General features: G+C 44.3%; 1 protein-coding gene across 1 annotated transcript; it reads left to right on the top strand.

The window, feature by feature from the left end:
* The first annotated feature begins 515 nt into the window (after positions 1-515).
* epyc (epiphycan) lies at positions 516-18,620 on the top strand. Its single transcript, XM_056277812.1, has 10 exons — positions 516-701; positions 9,357-9,522; positions 10,512-10,973; positions 13,223-13,270; positions 13,508-13,615; positions 14,408-14,533; positions 14,910-15,068; positions 16,361-16,563; positions 16,878-16,973; positions 18,450-18,620. Exons 1-10 carry the CDS (start codon positions 516-518, stop codon positions 18,618-18,620), a joined length of 1,725 nt encoding a protein of 574 aa, XP_056133787.1.
* Positions 18,621-19,027: the final 407 nt, after the last annotated feature.

Raw genomic sequence — 19,027 nt, 5'->3', positions numbered from 1 at the left:
CATTCTGTGGGGGGTTTGCAGGTTCTCCCCATGTTCACATGGTTTTCATTAGAACAGTCTGCTTCCCTCTTACCGTCCAAAGACATGCATGTAAGGGGAATAGGAGAGTTTAAAATTGTGTAAGTGATTGTGTGTGTGGGCCCTGCAATGGACTGGTTGTAAGTCCATGGTGTCTCTCCATCTTCTACCCAGTGCATGCTGGGATAGACTCCATCCTCCTCTGAGCCTGAACTGGATTCAGCGGGTATAAATGTATAGTGTATAATTAATGGATGTCGGCTGTAGATTTGTGCTACATGTTGGTTTTGCTCTCGATGATGTCAAATTGTGAACCTTGCAAAGCATTAATTCCTGTGTCAGTTGGGAAGTTTTATGTTTGGTTTCCAGTGAAAATCCTGATAAAAAGTCTCCGTCTCCTCCAGCAGCTTGTGTTTCATGTACTGTAGGAAACGATCCGGACCGAGATTCCTCTGTTGACAATACACTCCCTGTCTATTTCCAGGTGGACTATGAGGATGCTTGTGCGGATCGTAGTGGGGCTCTTCGTCCTCAAAGCGGTGGTGGCCGGCCCCAGATTTGCCCGACAAGTGGATTTAGACACGTACGACAGTGCCAATTATGATGTGGATCTAGAAAACATAAATCTGGAGAACCAGGATATCTATGACTATGAAGATGGGCTGACAATTGATGACCCTCAGGTGAGAAATTACATGATCGGTTGAAGTAAGCGTTCATCTTATCAATGCATCGCCACCTGAACCACTTCTCTGTAATGTATTCAGAATGAAAAGGTAACGGTACTGTATTCTCTGATAATACAATGATATTTTGTCAAGGATGCGGTAGATTCATCTCGATTCTCATCCGGCTGTGACGCTCATGTTTTTACAATAGTTTTTTTTTCTTTTATGGACCCCCCCCCCTTTTTTTTTTTCTTCTCCCCAATTGTACCTGGCCAATCACCCCATTCTCTGAGCCGCCCTGGTTGCTGCTCCACCCCCTCTGCCGATCCGGGGAGGGCTGCAGACTACCACATGCCTCCTCCGATACATGTGGAGCCACCAGCTGGTTCTTTTCACCTGACAGTGAGGAGTTTCGCCAGGGGGACGTAGCGCATGGGGGGCTCACGCTATTCCCCCAGTTCCCCCTCACCCCTGAACAGGTGCCCCGGCCGACCAGAGGAGGTGCCAATGCAGCGGCAAGGACACATTCCCATATCCGGCTTCCCACCCGCAGACACGGCGGCCAATTGTGTCTGTAGGGGCGCCCGACCAAGCCGGAGGTAACATGGGGACTCCAACCAGCAATCCCTGTGTTGGTAGGCAGCGGAATAGACCACCACGCTACCCTGACAGCCATTACATTAGTATTTCTACAGCACAGAAAGCATGCCCATATTATTACAATATAACTGTTGTAATACAATGTGATGAAAAAAAAAGGAAATGCTACAATAATTTGATGTTTTTCTACAGTTTTACAAGAGTCCATGCTCATATGTGGGTGAACATAACATATTCGTCTGCAGGATACATGAACTAAACATCTGTAAATTAAAAGAAATAACTACAGCCTTGTGTAGATTACGATGTCTGTGCCATCCATGTGAAAGGTCGCTGGTGGGTTGTAAGGACACTGGTGCAGATAGATGACAGTGATGCCATATCGGTGTCATATACTACAGATTAGTCAGACATACTGCTACGGTGTGTTGAAGGCATCACTTGGTTCAAGGTAAACAAGTCAAATTCAGGGGCGTCCGGGTAGCGTAGCGGTCTATTCTGTTGCCTACCAACACTGTGATCGCAGACTCGAATCCCCGTGTTACCTCCAGCGTGGCTGGGTGTCCCTACAGATGCAATTGGCCATGTCTGTGGATGGGAAGCCTGATGTGGGTGTGTGTCCTGGTCGCTGCACTAGCACCTGTTTGGGGAGAAGGGGGGAACTAGGGGAAATAGCGTGATCCTCCCATGTGCTACACCCCCCTGGTGAAATTCCTCCCTGTCAGGTGAAAAGAAGCCGCTGGCGACTCCACATGTGGTAGTCTGCAGCCCTCCCCGGATTGGCAGAGGGGGTGGAGCAGCGACCGGGACGGCTCGGAAGAGTGGGGTAATTGGCCAAGTACAATTGGGGAGGAAAAGGGGGGGGACAAGTCAAATTTGTCTGAATGTGACATTGCTGATGGAGTCGCTTTGATTGCTTCATCAAGGTCAGAGAATAGAAAGACTTCTGGTTGGTGCCGGCTGAAGCTCTTTGGAAGATGGGAGAGATTGCATTAGAGCCCTAACCTCCATTATGGCCCAAAATGTTTCACTTCTGCATTTTAGCCATCAATCATTTAATTTATATGCCTTTGAATTTACCGGAGGGTTGACACCCTCTTTGAATCTGGTAGTTTTACCCATTTCACATGCTTGAATAAATCTATGAAACTCTTACAATCCTTCACGACTTTGATCACTTTTAGCTGTACAGTGTTCTGCAAAGAAAACAGCTGTATCAAATACGAATAATTCAAATGTTCCTAAATTGTGGTTGTTGGGTTGTGGTTTGTCCAAGGCCGTGATCAGGAACGCATTATTTCAATTTGACCTAAGATGTATGAACCCATCCATGTCTAACTGCTGTTCTCATGGAACTCTTCTCCACTTCGGCCTTCAAAGTTCTCGTTTGAATATTTGCTACTACCCCCAGCCCTGTGATGGCCTGGCGGCCTGTCCAGGATGTCTCCACACCTGCCACCCAATGACTGCTGGGATAGGCTCCAGCATCCCCGTGACCCTGAGAGCAGGATAAGTGGTTTGGATAATGGATGGATGGATGTACGAACCCTTCACAAGATACTGTTACTACAGTCATAATGGAGAATAACTTGATGTTAGAAGGAGGTCTATGTTATTTTCAATGAGGAAATTGGTTGATGTACATGGTGACTGACCAAGTTGTGCATGTATTCTTTTTGCACACTGACTGTAACATCCATACATCCTCAAATACACTCCAGCATGTAGTTCCTAATGAAAAGCTATTGTGGGAATTTTTGCATGACGTCAGTTTTCTTTAAGTGCATCCTGTTTTCTTGGAGTTGGTATGAAAGAGCCATGTCTGTTCAAGTTTCATTGTTAGCCAAGTATGTTTTTCCATTCAATGAATTCAGCTTGTCGGGATGCTCACATAAAAACAATAAAAGGAAAGGAAATAACCCCAGCAGGCTGATATAAGGGATGTTTACCCATGGAAAGTGATCTGTGCAATTTCAACTCAAGTGCTGCTATGGTGGGCAGGGCTGGCTAGTTTTATCTGCTCATCCTAGCAGCCTTTAAAAGACGAGTGAATGGTGAAGGTAGAGAGAGAAAGGGTTACATAAGAGGGGAAAATGGACGCCAGAAGTGCCCTCTTAGTCAGTCCTGAGGTGATGTGGCAAGTTGGACGTGATGTGGCCAGTCCACAGTGCGAGCTCACGTCAAGCGTCTTGCTCCAGTTTATTTCTCTTTGTAACGAGGAAATTAGGCCAAAACAATGTCAAGATGGCACGAGGAAAGTCATCCAGATCAAATTTTCTACAGACTTCCCCCCCGAGCCAGCTTCTTAAGTTGAACCTGATGTGGAGAGAGAGAGCTGCCGTTGTCCAAGAGCTATCCCAGAATCCATTGCAGATTTAGCTGATATGACAAGATGTAGTTATATAGACTACATGAGGGGCAGTGTTGCTGCCGTACGCAATTCTGTCACACGCACGCAAACACACGCACACACCTTGAGAGAAAGTGTTACCGTGACCTTTCACCCACTTAGCATTGCATGCTAGTGATACAGATACGATCTGAATGCTTATGCTTAGTGTGTTTGGGTGTGTTTATAATATGCCACATTTGCTCTGCAGCAGCCTGGCAATGGTTTACTGTTGAACAAATACGCTACGTTTCTGGATGTGATTTGTTTTTATTACATAAGATTTCTTGGCGAGTTTTGGGGGAGCAGAAAGAGAAGCAGGCAGAAAGGGAAACGGGTCAACTCCGGTTTTAAGCGTCATTTTCTTGAAGCGGTGTGGGTAAATGAGAATACCAATAGCTAGGACAGCCATCGCGGCGGTGTTGAGCGATGTGTCATTACAAGGATTTGCGAGGTAAACGTGTCATGTTGCCTCCCTCACACGGCTCTTATAGAGGGGAGAGGGCAGATCCTGAGATAGGTCGGTTGAGAAAGAGGTCTTAATAAGGGTGTAGAGTGAAAGGGTTACACACGTGCACACGCACGCACACACACCATGTCAAGTGTTAAGGGTGAAGTGAAGCGATGATGAGATCCATTCCTCTGGAATGCTGACTCTCCATTTTCCACATCCAGCTATTCTGTTTTTTTCCCTCCTCGGGGCTTCTCTCTTTTGAGAAAAGCTAAGGTTTATCTAAGCTGCTATCCAAGCATGCCTTCTTCAGTCTGCTGCATTTGAACATCAACACTAATTCCTTCTGTCCCACTCCAGATCCCCCCCCCTACCCCACCCCTTTTCTCAGCCTGACATATTCCATGTCAGTCTTTCGTCAAAGTCTCACGGGTGAAGTTACACCTGCAGGAGCCAAGGCGGACTTGTTGTTTTAACGTTTTCGGCTTAATTCCTGTCTGCTTTTATAGCATTCGTACCACTCAGAAATCATCCGGGGCTATACTACAATATCCACATCTGGCCACCAGTCCAACCATTCAGTCAGATGCGCAACCTTATCACAATCAACGTCCTTATAATTTGGCTACGTCGGCTTCTTGGATAACAAACACTGGCATGAACATTTGGCTGAACTTTCTCCTTTTAGCTGACCTGCAGCCTTGCAATTTGTTAGCCTTGAGTTTTATGGAGGAGGAAAATTTGAACGCTGCAGAGCCTTGTGCTGGACGATTTACTGACAGATCTTGGCTGACATTTTTTGACCTTTGTTATTTTGGTCTTATGGATGATACTGCGTAGATCACAATATATGTACACAGACAGGGCTGCAGAGCTAAGGAAAACTTGTATGGAGACTTGTGAAAACCTTCCTATGTTCATTTGTGACACACGTGACAGCCTGGCCAAACATTCTGCAAATCCATGTGTTGGGAAAGACGGCGCCTCAGTTGGTTGGTCGGGTTAAATCGAACCAGCACAAGTTTAGAAATTTAGCATTTCTCATTAGTTCTGCTGAACCACCATCAGCTTGCCACCTCCCTCGCCGAATGCTTTGCGGCGCTGCAGCTGGATGATACTGCTTAGATTTGATGCTCCATATTCAATGTCTCTCCCTGTACATTCTGCATTCCTGTGTTGTTTCCCAGAGGATTTTTTTTCTGTATTTTTGGTAGACAGCCTTCACCGCTGCTCTCCCTAGGGTGTATATGTTTGCTTTAGGGAGGAAGGGGGGGGGGGTTGGAGGGGAGAGCTGCAAGGAGCTAACTCTGTGCAAGATTTTTCAAAGGTCTACCTTGTTATATTCCTAACTCTGCTGCTGTCGAGCTATCTAGAGGGACGTTCGGCTGTAGCTATGTGTTCCTTGCACACAAAAAAATACACTAAATACAAGATCATTTTTTGTACAATTATTTAGTAATCACAGATATATTTGCCTGAACTAGGCCTTAACTACTTAAACTCGGGTGTTTCCTGACACTTAATCATATTAATATTTATTCAGTATTGGTACCGCTTGGCTTAAGGACAGCTAAAACATTGTGGTTGAAAATGTGGAGCTAAAGTATGGAGACTTACAGCTACCATGTGTGTCTTGGTTCCACAAGGACCATTCCCTTTCTGGAGATTGAATGGGCCTTGCAGACCATGAAAGAGTGGCAGGTATGATTTGTGACAGTGGGAGTTTACTGTCCTCGTGTGGACGGTAGTGGAACTGCAGGTTTGAATATATTCGGTTGAGTGAACGTTCAAGTTATCATCAACAAGCCACTTAAACGGCGTGAAATTGAGTCTTCTGGTTGAAGAAAATAAAGTAGTGTAAGATCCTCAGGCTTCGGCAGAGTCAGTATGATTGCAAGTTTCTCATAAAATACCTTCACTGGGACACTAACAGTCCTACTCATGACCCGGCCACAGTTATTTCACTTTATGATACATTGTTTTGAGTTTCGCAGGGTTGAAGACACCAGTCTGTGTATGTGTGTGTGTGTGTGTGTGTGTGTGTGTGTGTGTGTGTGTGTGTGTGTGTGTGTGTAGATTTTTTAGATATGCATACATGCGCAAAGGTTAATTAGGCGCAGATGTGCGTCATTGAGTGGCTCAAAAGTTGCAAACAACCTCCCACGAACTGTGTAACTTGCAATTGTACATTTGTTTACGAGGTTTTGGTAAATATGTAATTGTAAGCTGGACAGTGTCTCGCCCCTCTCCTACGCACCTGTCTCATGAACTAGATGTGCAGAAGTGTCCCTCAGCTCGGTGCCTCGTTGAGTATCAACTCTGTCTTTTCTTGGGGGCTCGATCTAAGTCAGTGGTACTCAGCCATGTGCCATGGCTTGCCATATGTACACAACTCTTCCAAGCCAACAACTGTTTATATTACTAATCCCCCCCCCTCCCCCCGGGTCCGGTTGTAGGTGTGGTAACAAATGAAATCGGATGGTGTATTTTGCCCCTTTTCCACTACATGGTACCCGGCTCAACTCGACTCGACTCGCCCTTTTTTTCGTTCTCCATTACTGGAAAGTACCGTCAATTTGGTAACTGTTACCACTTTTAAGGTACCACATTTGTCGAGGTTCCAAAAAAAACCGGAGCGGTTACCAAAATCAACGCAGGCCTCTGATTGGTCAGAGAAACGCGTCGCTGCGTCATTTTGCATCACTGCATCGTCAATGCGCACGTGGGATATCACCCGGCGTTTTTAAACACCGAAGCGGTCGAAGCAAGAGTTATCTTAAAAGTACATTTTGAAATTGAAAACCAGGCGTCGCTATGACGACCAGTTATACTGAGGGGGTACTGTTACGGTAATGGAAAAGGATACAGAAGCGAGTCGAGTTGAGCTGAGCCGGTACCATGTAGTGGAAAAGGGGCATTAGTTGGGTTCGAATTAAAACGCTGTGTGTTAGTTACGAGAGGCCACGCTGCTCGGCCCAAATGCTTTCCTTGTTTTCTAACTCGCCAGCTGAGACGAACACCTCGCGCTGAATGGGAACGAGCCATAAGGAGAAACCTCTGGAATGAATGATAAATAGACAGCCTCGGAGCCAAAGCCAGTAATGAGACTCATATACTTGCCCATAATGACAGATAGCGAGTGGTATAACGTCTAATGGCCCAATTATTGTTTGTGATGGGAGGGCTAAATGCCACGTGAGGTCATTAAGAGAGCCGGAATGATTTCGTGTTGCCGCTCGTGCCGGTTTGTTGGTCTGTCTCCGGCAACAGAGAAATCATAATGTGCAACGTGAGGGGACAGACTTGACGATGAGTTTCCATTTTGTACAAACGCAAGAGGGGATGGTGGGTCTGTCTCAGGAGGGTTACCTTTCCTACCCCTCCACCCATCATCTTCATCATCCTCATCCACTAAGTCGGTATCGTCAGCGTGACCACAAGGATCTCCATTCTTTTTTTTTTACTGATACCTTCCACCTGGCAACTCTTAGTCTTGGATGTAGTCTTTGAAGAGGAGGAATGGGGGAATACAAATGTATACTTTGTTTACATTACTTTGTGAGTGTACAGTTTTGTTTTGTTTGTTTGTTTGTTTTGTTTTGTTTTTGCGACTGATGAATACTTGTGCGGGCAGACAGGATATTTAGCTGTTCCATGGCAGCTGTTATTCAGGATTGGGTCATTGAAAGACTTTGGGCATGGTTTGCTTAAAAGTTCAGTCAAAAGGATGTATGGACAACTTCCAGGTTTTTAGTATTGCCAATAATAGTTTGGAGGAACATAAACATGGAGCAGGTAACGTAGCGGTCTATTCCGCTGCCAACCAACACAGGTATCGCCGGTTCGAATCCCCGTGTTACCTCCCGTTTGGTCAGGCGTCCCTACAGACACAATTGGCCATGTCTGCGGGTGGGAAGCCAGATGTGGGTATGTGTCCTTGTCGCTGCACTAGCGCCTCCTCTGGTCGGTTGAAGCGCCTGTTTGGGGGGGAGAGGGAACTGGGGGGAATAGCGTGATCCTCCCACGCGCTACGTCCCCCTGGCGAAACTCCTCACTGTCAGGTGAAAAGAAGCGGCTGGCAACTCCACATGTATTGGAGGGGGCATGTGGTAGTCTGCAGCCCTCCTCGGATCGGCAGGAGGGGGTGGGGCAGCGACCGGGACGGCTCGGAAGAGTGGGATAATTGGCCAAGTACAACTGAGGAGAAAAAAGGGGCAAAAAATCAAAAAAAAAAAGAAAAAGGGGGAAAAAAAATAAACATGTAAAAGACAAATTGATATAACAGATATTCAATTTTTTCATACTTACATAGCCAGAGTCCCCATAGATGCTGGAGCATTAAAACAGATAACTCATTAGAAATCACAAGTCTGAACTGTTGTCAATTTGCTGTTGTACTGATCTTGGACGGTTCAAGTTGGTGATAGTCCATGCTACGTATTTGAATCGTGCAGCTGCCATCTTTGAGTTGCAGTCAAAAATGTCAACCGCTTAAATGGAATTTGAACTTTTTGGTGACGCGTCTTAAATGTTTGTTATGTTTGTAGCTGTGAACTTTTTGAAGGGGTCAAAAGAAGAGGTCATATCTGCAGGGACTTGCTACTATGACTGCTGTCAGAGTGGCATCAGGCCAACCTACTGTGTTTGGCTTTTTACATCGCCGATATCTGTAATCCCATTTCATCATTTCTGACTTTCAAAAATAGGCTGGGAAATTAAGGATTAGAGACAAACAGTGTGTGTGTGTGTGTGTGTGTGTGTGTGTGTGTGTGTGTGTGTGTGTGTGTGTGTGTGTGTGTGTGTGTGTGTATTTGCATGTCACAGTGTGACAAGTCTGTCATCACTATCCTTGATAATTTTGTAAGCATAATCAAGATATGTGTGTGCAATAACTGAATCGCCGTAGAGCAAAATGGTTGCTTTGAATTGTGAATTTTCAATGTTTGTCGTGATTGGAAATTGCTTATTCAGAAGCTCAGGCTAAAGTCATATCCACATTTCATCTTAAGATTTTATTAGTTGTACTGACAGCTCAACAGAGAGGAAAAAGAAAAAAAAAACACCTCCCATTCCTGCGGAAAGAATATGATGGACACGATGAGGTGGTTTGTAATGATGTTGCATTCTGACACGTGAGATTCTGAAAGGAATCTCAGTATCCCAACTCTGCTGATTTACATGTCATATTCCTCCCACATCTTTTGATTCCTCACTCTTGTCTTCCCTTCAGATAGAGATTGGAACACTGGCCCCACCTGAGTACAACTATCCTGTGCCTGAGGCCTCACTGGAGGAAGAAGAGGAAGAGGAGGAGGGAGAGCTGCCACTAAAGCCGCAGCTCATCCCTCAAGGTTCAGGGGGATCAGGGATCCTCATGGGCCCAAACACACAGAAAGGTCTGAACACGCACTTAAACTATATCCGAATTGCTCCTACTACATGCTGATAATATGCAAAATTTAGAGTGCTGGATGTTGGCATGCAAATTAAGCATGTGATCGGAATGCGTATGTGTACTACATAGACCAACATATCAAGTATGGTCACTTAATCAAAACCGTACCATAATTTTTGCGCCTGTTTTGTTTCCACATAAACAACCGGCCCGAGAAAAATTTTCCAAAGCAATATGCCATAAAATTAAACGGAACAAGCAACATCAACAGTGTCAACAAATTCAAATGTATTTCTTAACGATTTCATGATAAAATATGTTTTGAGTATAGCATATGATACCCTTGGTTGTTATACAGTATAAGTATACCTTGTATGTATGTAGTTATGAGCCAACGTGACAAAGCTCTCGACAAAGTGGCAAAGTTTGAAAGCAATTAATTTCTTCTTCTGGTGTTATGAAGGGTCACTTCTGCTTGGATGTGAGTCCACCAAGTGTAAATTGCATAGTATGTGGTGGTACTGCATTCTATTTACTGAATAGTATACCCCAACAGACTGCAGTATATACACCGTACTTTAAGTATGTAGAACGCAGTAACATTTCAGACACTGTTATACACTCAGGTGTACACACTGAATTAAAATCTGGTGCACAGTGTATCTGACAGAGTGCCGCCTGTGGAGGCATGAAATCAGCATCGACAAAAATGAACACACATAAATATGCATAAACAATCTAAGGCAATACAAATCAGTCCTCTAAACCCCCATCTTGGCAAATAATCACCATTCTTTTAATTATGCTATTTTTCCTGTGCATGTTTTCCATTTAACTAGCTGTTATTGGTTAAATGTGTCATTTGTAATTATTGTGTCTTTATGTCACCAAAATTTCACCTAATCACCATTGTGAACTCTATGGTTCCCAATTTGATTCATGCTCTGGTCTGATCTGTCTTTATTAACACCTAATCTTGTCTCTAACAAGAGGAGGAGCTGCGTCTGATGCCCATTGACATCCTTCATATCTCCGGGGATTTTGGGAGCTCTGTGGGGTCTGGGGCCTCTGGAGCTTCTGGGGCCTCTGGGTCTGGAGGCTCAGGAGACCTGCTGGCCTCTGGTGCCTCTGGGGTATCTGGTGACCTTCACATTGGCTCTGGAGGTTCTGGGGACCTCCTTAGCTCTGGGGGGTCCGGAGATCTCTTGGAATCTGGGGATTTCCTAGGATCCGGGGATCTCCTGGGGTCTGGGATTTCCGGAGCCTCTGGGGACCTTGGTTCTGGAGATTCTGGGGTTTCTGGGGACCTCCTCCTTGGCTCTGGAGGCTCTGGGGACCTCCTTAGTTCTGGGTTCTCTGGGGACATCCTAGTCCCAGGGGTTTCTGGAAGCTCTGGGGTTTCTGGGGAATCCGGTGAGTCCGGGGACCCAGGGATAACGTTAATATCTGGAGGTTAGTAGCTACACTTCTACAAAGTAGAAGTCTGCTCCATATTTCTTGGTTTTTAGGTTTTTAGGGAGTGTTAAAGATCCAATCCAATGAAAATCATTTTTTCCAATCTAATTTTTGTTGAGAGAATATTAGTTGATGTAAAGTTGCCCAAAATATTAGAACAATGTTGTTCTAAAAATATGAATAAAGTCCCTTGAGAAACTCTCCACCTGGTTGTCAACATAATTAAACTAGCTAAGAAAACCAATCTGCTTCTGGTAATTAATTATGCTACCAAACACCCTGATCTGATTGGTCACTCAATTAATTGTTATCATCAGTCAGTCCTATCAACAGCCTGTGGCTAGTTGCCTAGCAATATCATGCATGTTAGAGGGCTACGTAGCTATCAAGTCCATTGATAATGTCTAGCTTTGACTTCAAGTTAATTGTTCTTACCACTAATTTAAAATGTGCTGCTATCTAAGGTATTCATCTACTTCAAGCTGGAGTGGCTGGAGTGTGTTCACGTGGCTTATATATATGGCACAATAGGGGTCATGTTTTGCATTTGGGACATTGTGATCAACAGAGTCTGTAACCAACAGTCTAATAAACAGAAGACCATGCCCCCTCAATCCACTGAGAATTGTGCTAAGAGAGGGTAGTCAAGGATAGTTTAACAAATCAAATGATACTCCAGAAGCTGAAAAATATGACACTCCTCATGATTTGTCAGGGGGTTGGAAAGAGTTGTTGATCTACCACCAATTACAAACCACTAGCTTTGCCAGGTGCTGAGATTTTGCTTTCAAAACCTGTGTTCCAGCCCAGAATCTTTATTTTGATAAACAAACCAGTAGAGAACACGTTGCCCTTTATAAATCTAATGCTCTCCCACAAAACTACAGGTGCCCACACACTCATCTTTGCAAGCCTCAACATATCCAATACGGAGGAGCCAGCTTTGTAACGTAACTCTAAAAAATCCAAAAAGCCTCACCATCTGGAAAAATGATCAAAGCTGATCCAAAAGTAGAAGAAATATAGGTATTGTTTTTGAGAGGGCAATTTCTTCATTACTAAAAAATGCATAAAACTGATGTTAAGCTGGCTGTGCTACTTTTGGACAAGTATGCAGCGATGTCATTTAATATTTTGCCATGTGTGATAAGTTGTATATTTTGTATTTATTGTACAGTTGTGGTGTTTTACAAAATGTTTACCTCTTTACTTGAAATTTCTGCAGAACCTCTGTGTTTGCTATCTTGTGAAATTGTGAGATGTTATTAGCATTAGTTGTGTCGTCTGTGGGCCACCGTCGCCCAAGAGGACAGGGCGTGGGACTTGAGATTGTGACAAACGCTTGTGTAAGAGGAGACTAAATTTGCCGATGTTGGTGAGTATGATTGGCGGCATGGTGCCGCAGTGGTTAGCACTGTCGCCTCACAGCAAGAAGGTTCTGGGTTCGAACCTTGGGGTTGTCCAATCTTGGGGGTCATCCCAGGTTGTCTTCTGTGTGGACATTGCGTGTTCTCACCGTGTCTGCACGGGATTTTCTCAGGGTGCTCCAGTTTCCCCCACCATCAAAAAGACATGCATGTTAGGGTTAATACTCCTGTCTGTGCCGCTGACTGAGGCATGGTGAGACAAGCAGGAGTTGGTCCTCGGGTGCTGCACGGTGGCTGCCCACTGTTCCTGGCTACACAGCTAGGATGGGTTAAATGCAGAGCGTAATTTCCCTATGGTGATTATTAAAGTATATCAAAATAAAAAAAAAAAGTTAAATTTCCTACTGGTCAATGATAATGGCCACTAAAGAAAGAAAAACTATGGTTTTATAAGTACGCTTTTAATATTCCACAATAAAAACTTTCCAAAATGAAAATCATTGGACTGGATCTTTAAAACCATGGGGCGTGTATTAGCAAAGCCTGTAGCAACACCATTTCTTAATCTGTGTAGAAATAATGTGTCTGACTCTATAAATGTGGTTTCCGTAATATTACATTTCCATTTAACAATGTTCTTGTTAAATGTAGTTAAATGACAATAATCCCCTTATTGTTTGTCATTGTAATTTCATTAATCTGTTCTACTCTAATTTGTCGCTGCATTTATGTTACTTATAATCAATGTAAACCTATCCTCTCTTCTCTTTTATGTATGACTCTGATCAGTTAATGGGTTGATTGACTGTCCATCCCAACAACCCCCCCCCCCCCCGCCCTTTCCTTATCCTTCTGTCTCCTGTCCCCCACCCTAACAAGGGGAGGAGCTACCCCTCATTCCTGACACTATCCCCCAGGAGGTATCAGGTGCTTCCGGGGAGTTCTCAGGAGTTTCAGGGTCTTCCGGGGTCCCAGTTGATTCCGGAGTATCTGGGGATTTGGGAGTCTCTGGGGATTCTGGAGTCTCTGGGGATTTGGGAGTCTCTGGGGATTTGGGAGTCTCTGGGGATTTTGGAATCTCTGGGGATTCTGGAGTCTCTGGGGATTTGGGAGTCTCTGGGGATTCTGGAATCTCTGGGGATTCTGGAGTCTCTGGGGATTCAGGAGTCTCTGGGGATTCAGGAGTCTCTGGAGAATCTGGGGCTTCTGGGGATTCTGGCTCTGTAGAACCTGATGAGCCAGAGGTCATACTGATCCCTGACATTGATGAAGGTTAGTATTCAGCTTAGAGTTATGTGGGGTAGTCTAAAGCAAAACAATCTACACAACATCCAACATCCAGGTATGGAGCAAAAACCAGTGAAAGGACAGAATAAAGAATACTTAAAACACTATGTAGAGTAGTTAGTTAGAGTTGTGTAACATTTGAAGTTGAAACTCCATGTAATTGAATTTTAGTAAGATATGGATAGCACACATGCCAAGATGCAATTTTATGGGTGCTTTTATCCAAAGCATATCTGTACAACAAGTGAATATATGTTTTGCATTGGTGACCCAGTGGGACTCAAATCCCTAGCTCTGACAATGTCAGTGTTCATCAAATGAGCTGTAGATACTTAGTCTACTGTAGCTATCGATACAAGGCCACTAGGAACCCAGTTGATAGTCTGAATGCCAAAGTCTGCAATAATCTATTGGCAAAGGATGGCCCTAGGAAGTCTTATTTTGTTCCTATCATTACAAAGTTATGTTGAGTTTTTTTTTTAATTATGCTTAAGAAACTACTCAGTTTTCCCATGGTGTTCCTCACTAATAACCATACTATTTGTAACCATAATGTATGTCATAATCCATTCAATTAACACTGAAAACCCATTGCTCATTTAACTTCCGCTCATCAGTTAAATGTGTTGTGTTGTACATTTGTTAACACCGCTTGTGTATGTTACTTATAAACTGAGGCAAATGGTGGGCTCACTGATTGCCAGATTTCCTATTTCAATGTCCGTGTCTATGCTGGTCTAACCTGTTTCTTCAACACCTAATTTCATCTCTAACAAGAGGAGAAGCTGCTTCCCACTACTATACCGACAACCCCTCAGGAAGGTGCAGGGAGTACAGAGGGGTCAGTGGACTCTGGTTTGCCAGAGCCCGATGAGCCCGATGAGCCTGAAGTTGACAGGCGAGGTCAGTACCGAACTAGACAGGCATTGCAACATTACGGTGCAACATCAGTGCCTGTCAAGTCGAAACCTGAATACTGTTCAGTCTGGGTGGGGGGGACTCAAATCCACACAGCATGTGGGGTTATGGGTTTTAAAAAGAATTGATGGGGACGTTTAAATTGTTCTGAAATCAGAATCTCTTGATTTCAATAGACACAGCACCATTGACTAGGACATCATGAGTTTTGTGGTCTTAGCCAGGTTATTTTGGTCCAATACCTCTGAAATGTCAGCTGTCTTCTGCTCTAAACTCTATCTAGTCTACTATGTTTACTTGTTTTCTGTTTTGGCTCCCTTCTCTCCCTCTTTCGTCCTCCATGTTTATTCATCTGTCTCAGGTATGCCCACTTGCCTGCTGTGCACGTGTCTCGGTACCTCTGTCTACTGTGATGACTTGAAGCTAGATAGCGTGCCACCTCTGCCTAAAGAGACCACTCACTTCTATGCACGCTACAACAGAATCACCAAGATCAACAAGTCTGACTTTGCCTCCATGAGTAAGTTTCTTGTCAGTTGACAACAGTATAATGTAGACGATAAAACCAGAGAGGGGGCGTCTGGTGGGCGTAGTGGTCTATTCCATTGCCTACCAACATGAGGATCGCTGGTTCAAATCCCCGTGTTACCTCCTGCTTGGTCGGGCGTCCCTACAGACACAATTGGCAGTGTCTGCGGGTGGGAAGCCGGTTGCGGTTATGTGTCCTGGTCGCTGCACTAGCGCCCCCTCTGGTCGGTTGGGGCCCCTGTTTGGGGGGGAACTGGGGGAAATAGCGTGATCCTCCCGCTCACTACGTCCCCCTGGCGAAAGGCCTCGCTGTCTCATGAAAAGAAGCAGCTGGCGACTCCACATGTATCAGAGGAAGCATGTGGTTGTCTGTAGCCAGAGGGGGTGGAGCAGTGACCGGGATGGCTCAGAAGAGTGGGGTAATCAGACGGGTACAGTTGGGGGGGGGGAGGAGGGGGGGAATCCTAAAAAAAAAAAAAAGCCAGAGACTCCCAGTGCTTTGCCATGATGTGCCATCTTTAATGATGTCCATTGTACTGAAGGTGGCTGCAGCACCCTGTTCAAACAGAATAGCCCCGGGTCACGGACAGACCAGCATACATGGCAGTGAATAAGGCTAAATCCTAGAAAATCCTCACTATTGATTTCCAATATTTTTTTTTCAACCCAGACCTAAGGTCCTTTATCTATCTTCCTCTAGTAAAACACTGAGGGTCTCTGGTTTAGCAAACGTGTAATCAGAACAGCTGTTGTCCATCTGTTGTAAACTGAGTCTTTACTGTGATGACAAGCAGACTTCATGAATATCCATGACGTGTTTCCCATCTTGAGAAAATAAGGTATTTTGACCAAATGCTATAAAAATTCAATACACTAAATGTATATAAAGCTGTCTTTATTTAACAGTCGTCTGTGCATACCATTGAATTTCCGGAATTTTTTTTTAACTTCTTTTGAGCTATTTTAATAGAAAAGGCTCATATACTCCGATTGATTCTGGTTTGTTTCTTGCTTTGATCGCCATCTGCTGGTAAAACAAGATATGGTTAATATGCTCTATCTATCTCTCCTAGATGAAGGACCTCTGGTTAGACCTCTGATGTTAGACTCAAACCTAAAGGTGGAAGACATTGTAGCTATATTGAATTAGTCCCCCGTCTTTTATTGGTTTTGAAAGAACTCATATTGAGAGCAGTGTCTATGAGGTGTTTTTTTTTTTGTTGTTTTTTTTTTGTTGTTTTTTTTTTTTTTTGTGGCCATTTTGCTCCCTTCCTGCACCCGCAGACAAGCTGAAGAGGATCGATGTGACAGCCAATGAGATCTCGTCCATTGATGAAAATGCATTCTTGGGCTTGCCTGCGTTGGAGGAGCTGGTGTTACGAGAGAATCACATCTCTCGGCTGCCTGCTCTGCCGGTCACCATGACTCTGATTGATGCCAGCCACAACAACATCGGCTCCAGGGGTATCCACAAAGAAGCATTTAAAGTACGTGCACCAAAATTACACTACCATCTTTTACTGTGACATATACTACCACATTTACTTCTCTTAAATAACACTTCTTTGTTTTGTGTTGTCTGGGCATTGTGACCCTTGAGAAAAACTTTTTTTTGTTTTGTTTTAGTATGAAATTGTGTAAGGAGGAAGGATAATGAACTTGAATTTATTTTCTCATTAAAAATGGCATATACTGAAATGTTTTGGAATTCCTCTTAAGTTTCTGCCACCACACAGATGCATTAAGGTGCATCTATCATCCTAGATTGATAATAATTAATATTTCGTCCTTCTGTGTCCAGGATATGGCTGGCCTGCTGTACTTGTACTTAACAGACAATCACATTGACTATATCCCATTGCCTCTACCAGACAGCCTGCGATCTCTGCACCTACAGGTATGTCCCTATATGTCATATCATATTAACCCTCAATGGTCATGAATTGAACTAATATTACAAATTTGGGCGACACGGTGCCCCAGTGGTTAGTGCTGTTGCCTCACAGCAAGAAGGTCCTGGGTTCAAACCTCGGGGTTGTCCAACCTTGGGGTTCATCCCAGGTCATCCTCTGTATGGAGTTTGCATGTTCTCCCCGTGTCTGCGGTGGGTTTTCTCCTGGTGCTCCAGTTTCCCCCACCATCAAAAAGACATGCATGTTAGGGTTAATACTCCTGTCTGTGCCCTTGACCGAGGCAATGGCAAGACCAAGTGGAGTTGGTCCCCGGGTGCTGCGCGGTGGCTGCCCACTGCTCCTAGCTACACAGCTAGGATGGGTTAAATACAGAGAAGAATTTCCCCACGGGGATTAATAAAGTATCTCAAAATCCATCCATTATCCAAGCCGCTTATCCTAATTAGGGTCGTGGGATGCTGGAGCCTATCCCAGCAGTCATTGGGTGGCAGGTGGGGAGACACCCTGGACAGGCCACCAGTCCATCACAGGGTGTATCTCAAAATCAAATATCAAAAACTGGAATTGATGTTCTTTCACTGGAAATGTGCCTATGGCAGGCCATTTTAACATTAAATCCCTCAAATGCACAAGTCAGTTGGCTTGGACGCGAGCGCTTATTTTCAATGAGTCAGTCACTTTTCTTCCAATTACTAGTTGGTAAATAATTTTACTGGTAACTAAAAGTAGTTGCTAGTTCTTTTAATAAGCATTAGTCACAGATTTGGCTTTTTACTAGTCACTTTTCTGTTTTTACGAGAAACTGTTTAATAATAGTACCAGTAAAACAAATGTGTTTATGATGTGTGCACCAAGAAAAGCAAAGTTGCAGTCGAAGGAGGTTGTTCAGTCTCATTCTGACAGAAATGTCAGAAACCTTTGTTCTGACTGGTGGCTGCAGCTCTGCCAACTGTTGTGAATTTACGATAGAATAAGAAAAAAATACTTGACCTCCATGACATATGACTTTTTACAACAGACTGTATTCAAAATCTGTTTATCATGGTATTGGGTGGAACGGTGGCCCAGTGGTTAGTGCTGTTGCCTCATAGCAAGAAGGCCCTGGGTTCGAACCCCGGGGTTGTCCAACCTTGGGGGGGGTCATCCCAGGTCGTCCTCATGTGGAGTTTGCATGTTCTCCCCGTATCTGCGGTGGGTTTTCTCCAGGTGCTTCAGTTTACACCACCATCAAAAGAAACATGCACGTTACTGTGCCCCTGAGCAAGGCAATGGGAAAAGAACTGGAGTTGGTCCCCGGGCGCAGCATCAAGTCAGAGCCCACTGCTCCTAGCTGCACAGATCACAGCTAGGACGGGTTAATTTGCAGTAACTGAATTTCCCCAAGGGGATTAATAAAGGAAACTTGAATCTTAATCGGCAGAGGTGATTTTTCATGCGTTACCTGCGTCCTCTCTTTCCAGCGCAACAACATTCAGATGATGCACGAGGACACGTTCTGCAACCTGAAAGATTTCAATTACATCAGGAACGCACTGGAGGATATCCGCTTGGATGGCAACCCCATCAACCTCAGCAGAACCCCACAGGCTTACATCTGCCTGCCCCGTATACCCATTGGAGATCTCATCTGACCATAACACACACACACACACACACACACACACACACACACACACACACACACACACTCAACACACACACACTCAACACACACAACACACACACACACACAAACACACACATATACACACACTAACCCTTGCACAATGATTCCCACACCTACACGTACACACGCGTTCATATAAACTCCAATTAAAAATAATTCGCTGACTCTTTCAATTACTCAGAAAACAGACACAATCAATGACTTAAACCCGTGCATTCATACAAAAAAAAAACAAAAAACAAAATTTACCTGAGATGCTCCTGAAAATATGTACATAGTCCAACTGTGCAACAATATAGATTTGTATAAAACTCCACCAACACAAGAATTGTCTGCCAGATTCATGTAGACTAAACTATTTATCACATTCTG

This window comes from Lampris incognitus, chromosome 3, assembly GCF_029633865.1.
Source record: "Lampris incognitus isolate fLamInc1 chromosome 3, fLamInc1.hap2, whole genome shotgun sequence".
Classification (NCBI taxonomy): Eukaryota; Metazoa; Chordata; class Actinopteri; order Lampriformes; family Lampridae; genus Lampris; species Lampris incognitus.
Note: the sequence above shows the minus strand (reverse complement) of the source record. Positions and strands in the feature narration are given on the sequence as shown.

What these genes read in the sequence shown, in the direction of transcription:
- epyc (XM_056277812.1), top strand. Translation starts at nt 516, where the DNA reads ATGCTTGTGCGGATCGTAGTGGGGCTCTTCGTCCTCAAAGCGGTGGTG. An exon ending in TGACAATTGATGACCCTCAG is followed by an intron (nt 702 to 9,356) that starts GTGAGAAATTAC and finishes TCTTCCCTTCAG; the next exon opens with ATAGAGATTGGAACACTGGC. An exon ending in GGGCCCAAACACACAGAAAG is followed by an intron (nt 9,523 to 10,511) that starts GTCTGAACACGC and finishes GTCTCTAACAAG; the next exon opens with AGGAGGAGCTGCGTCTGATG.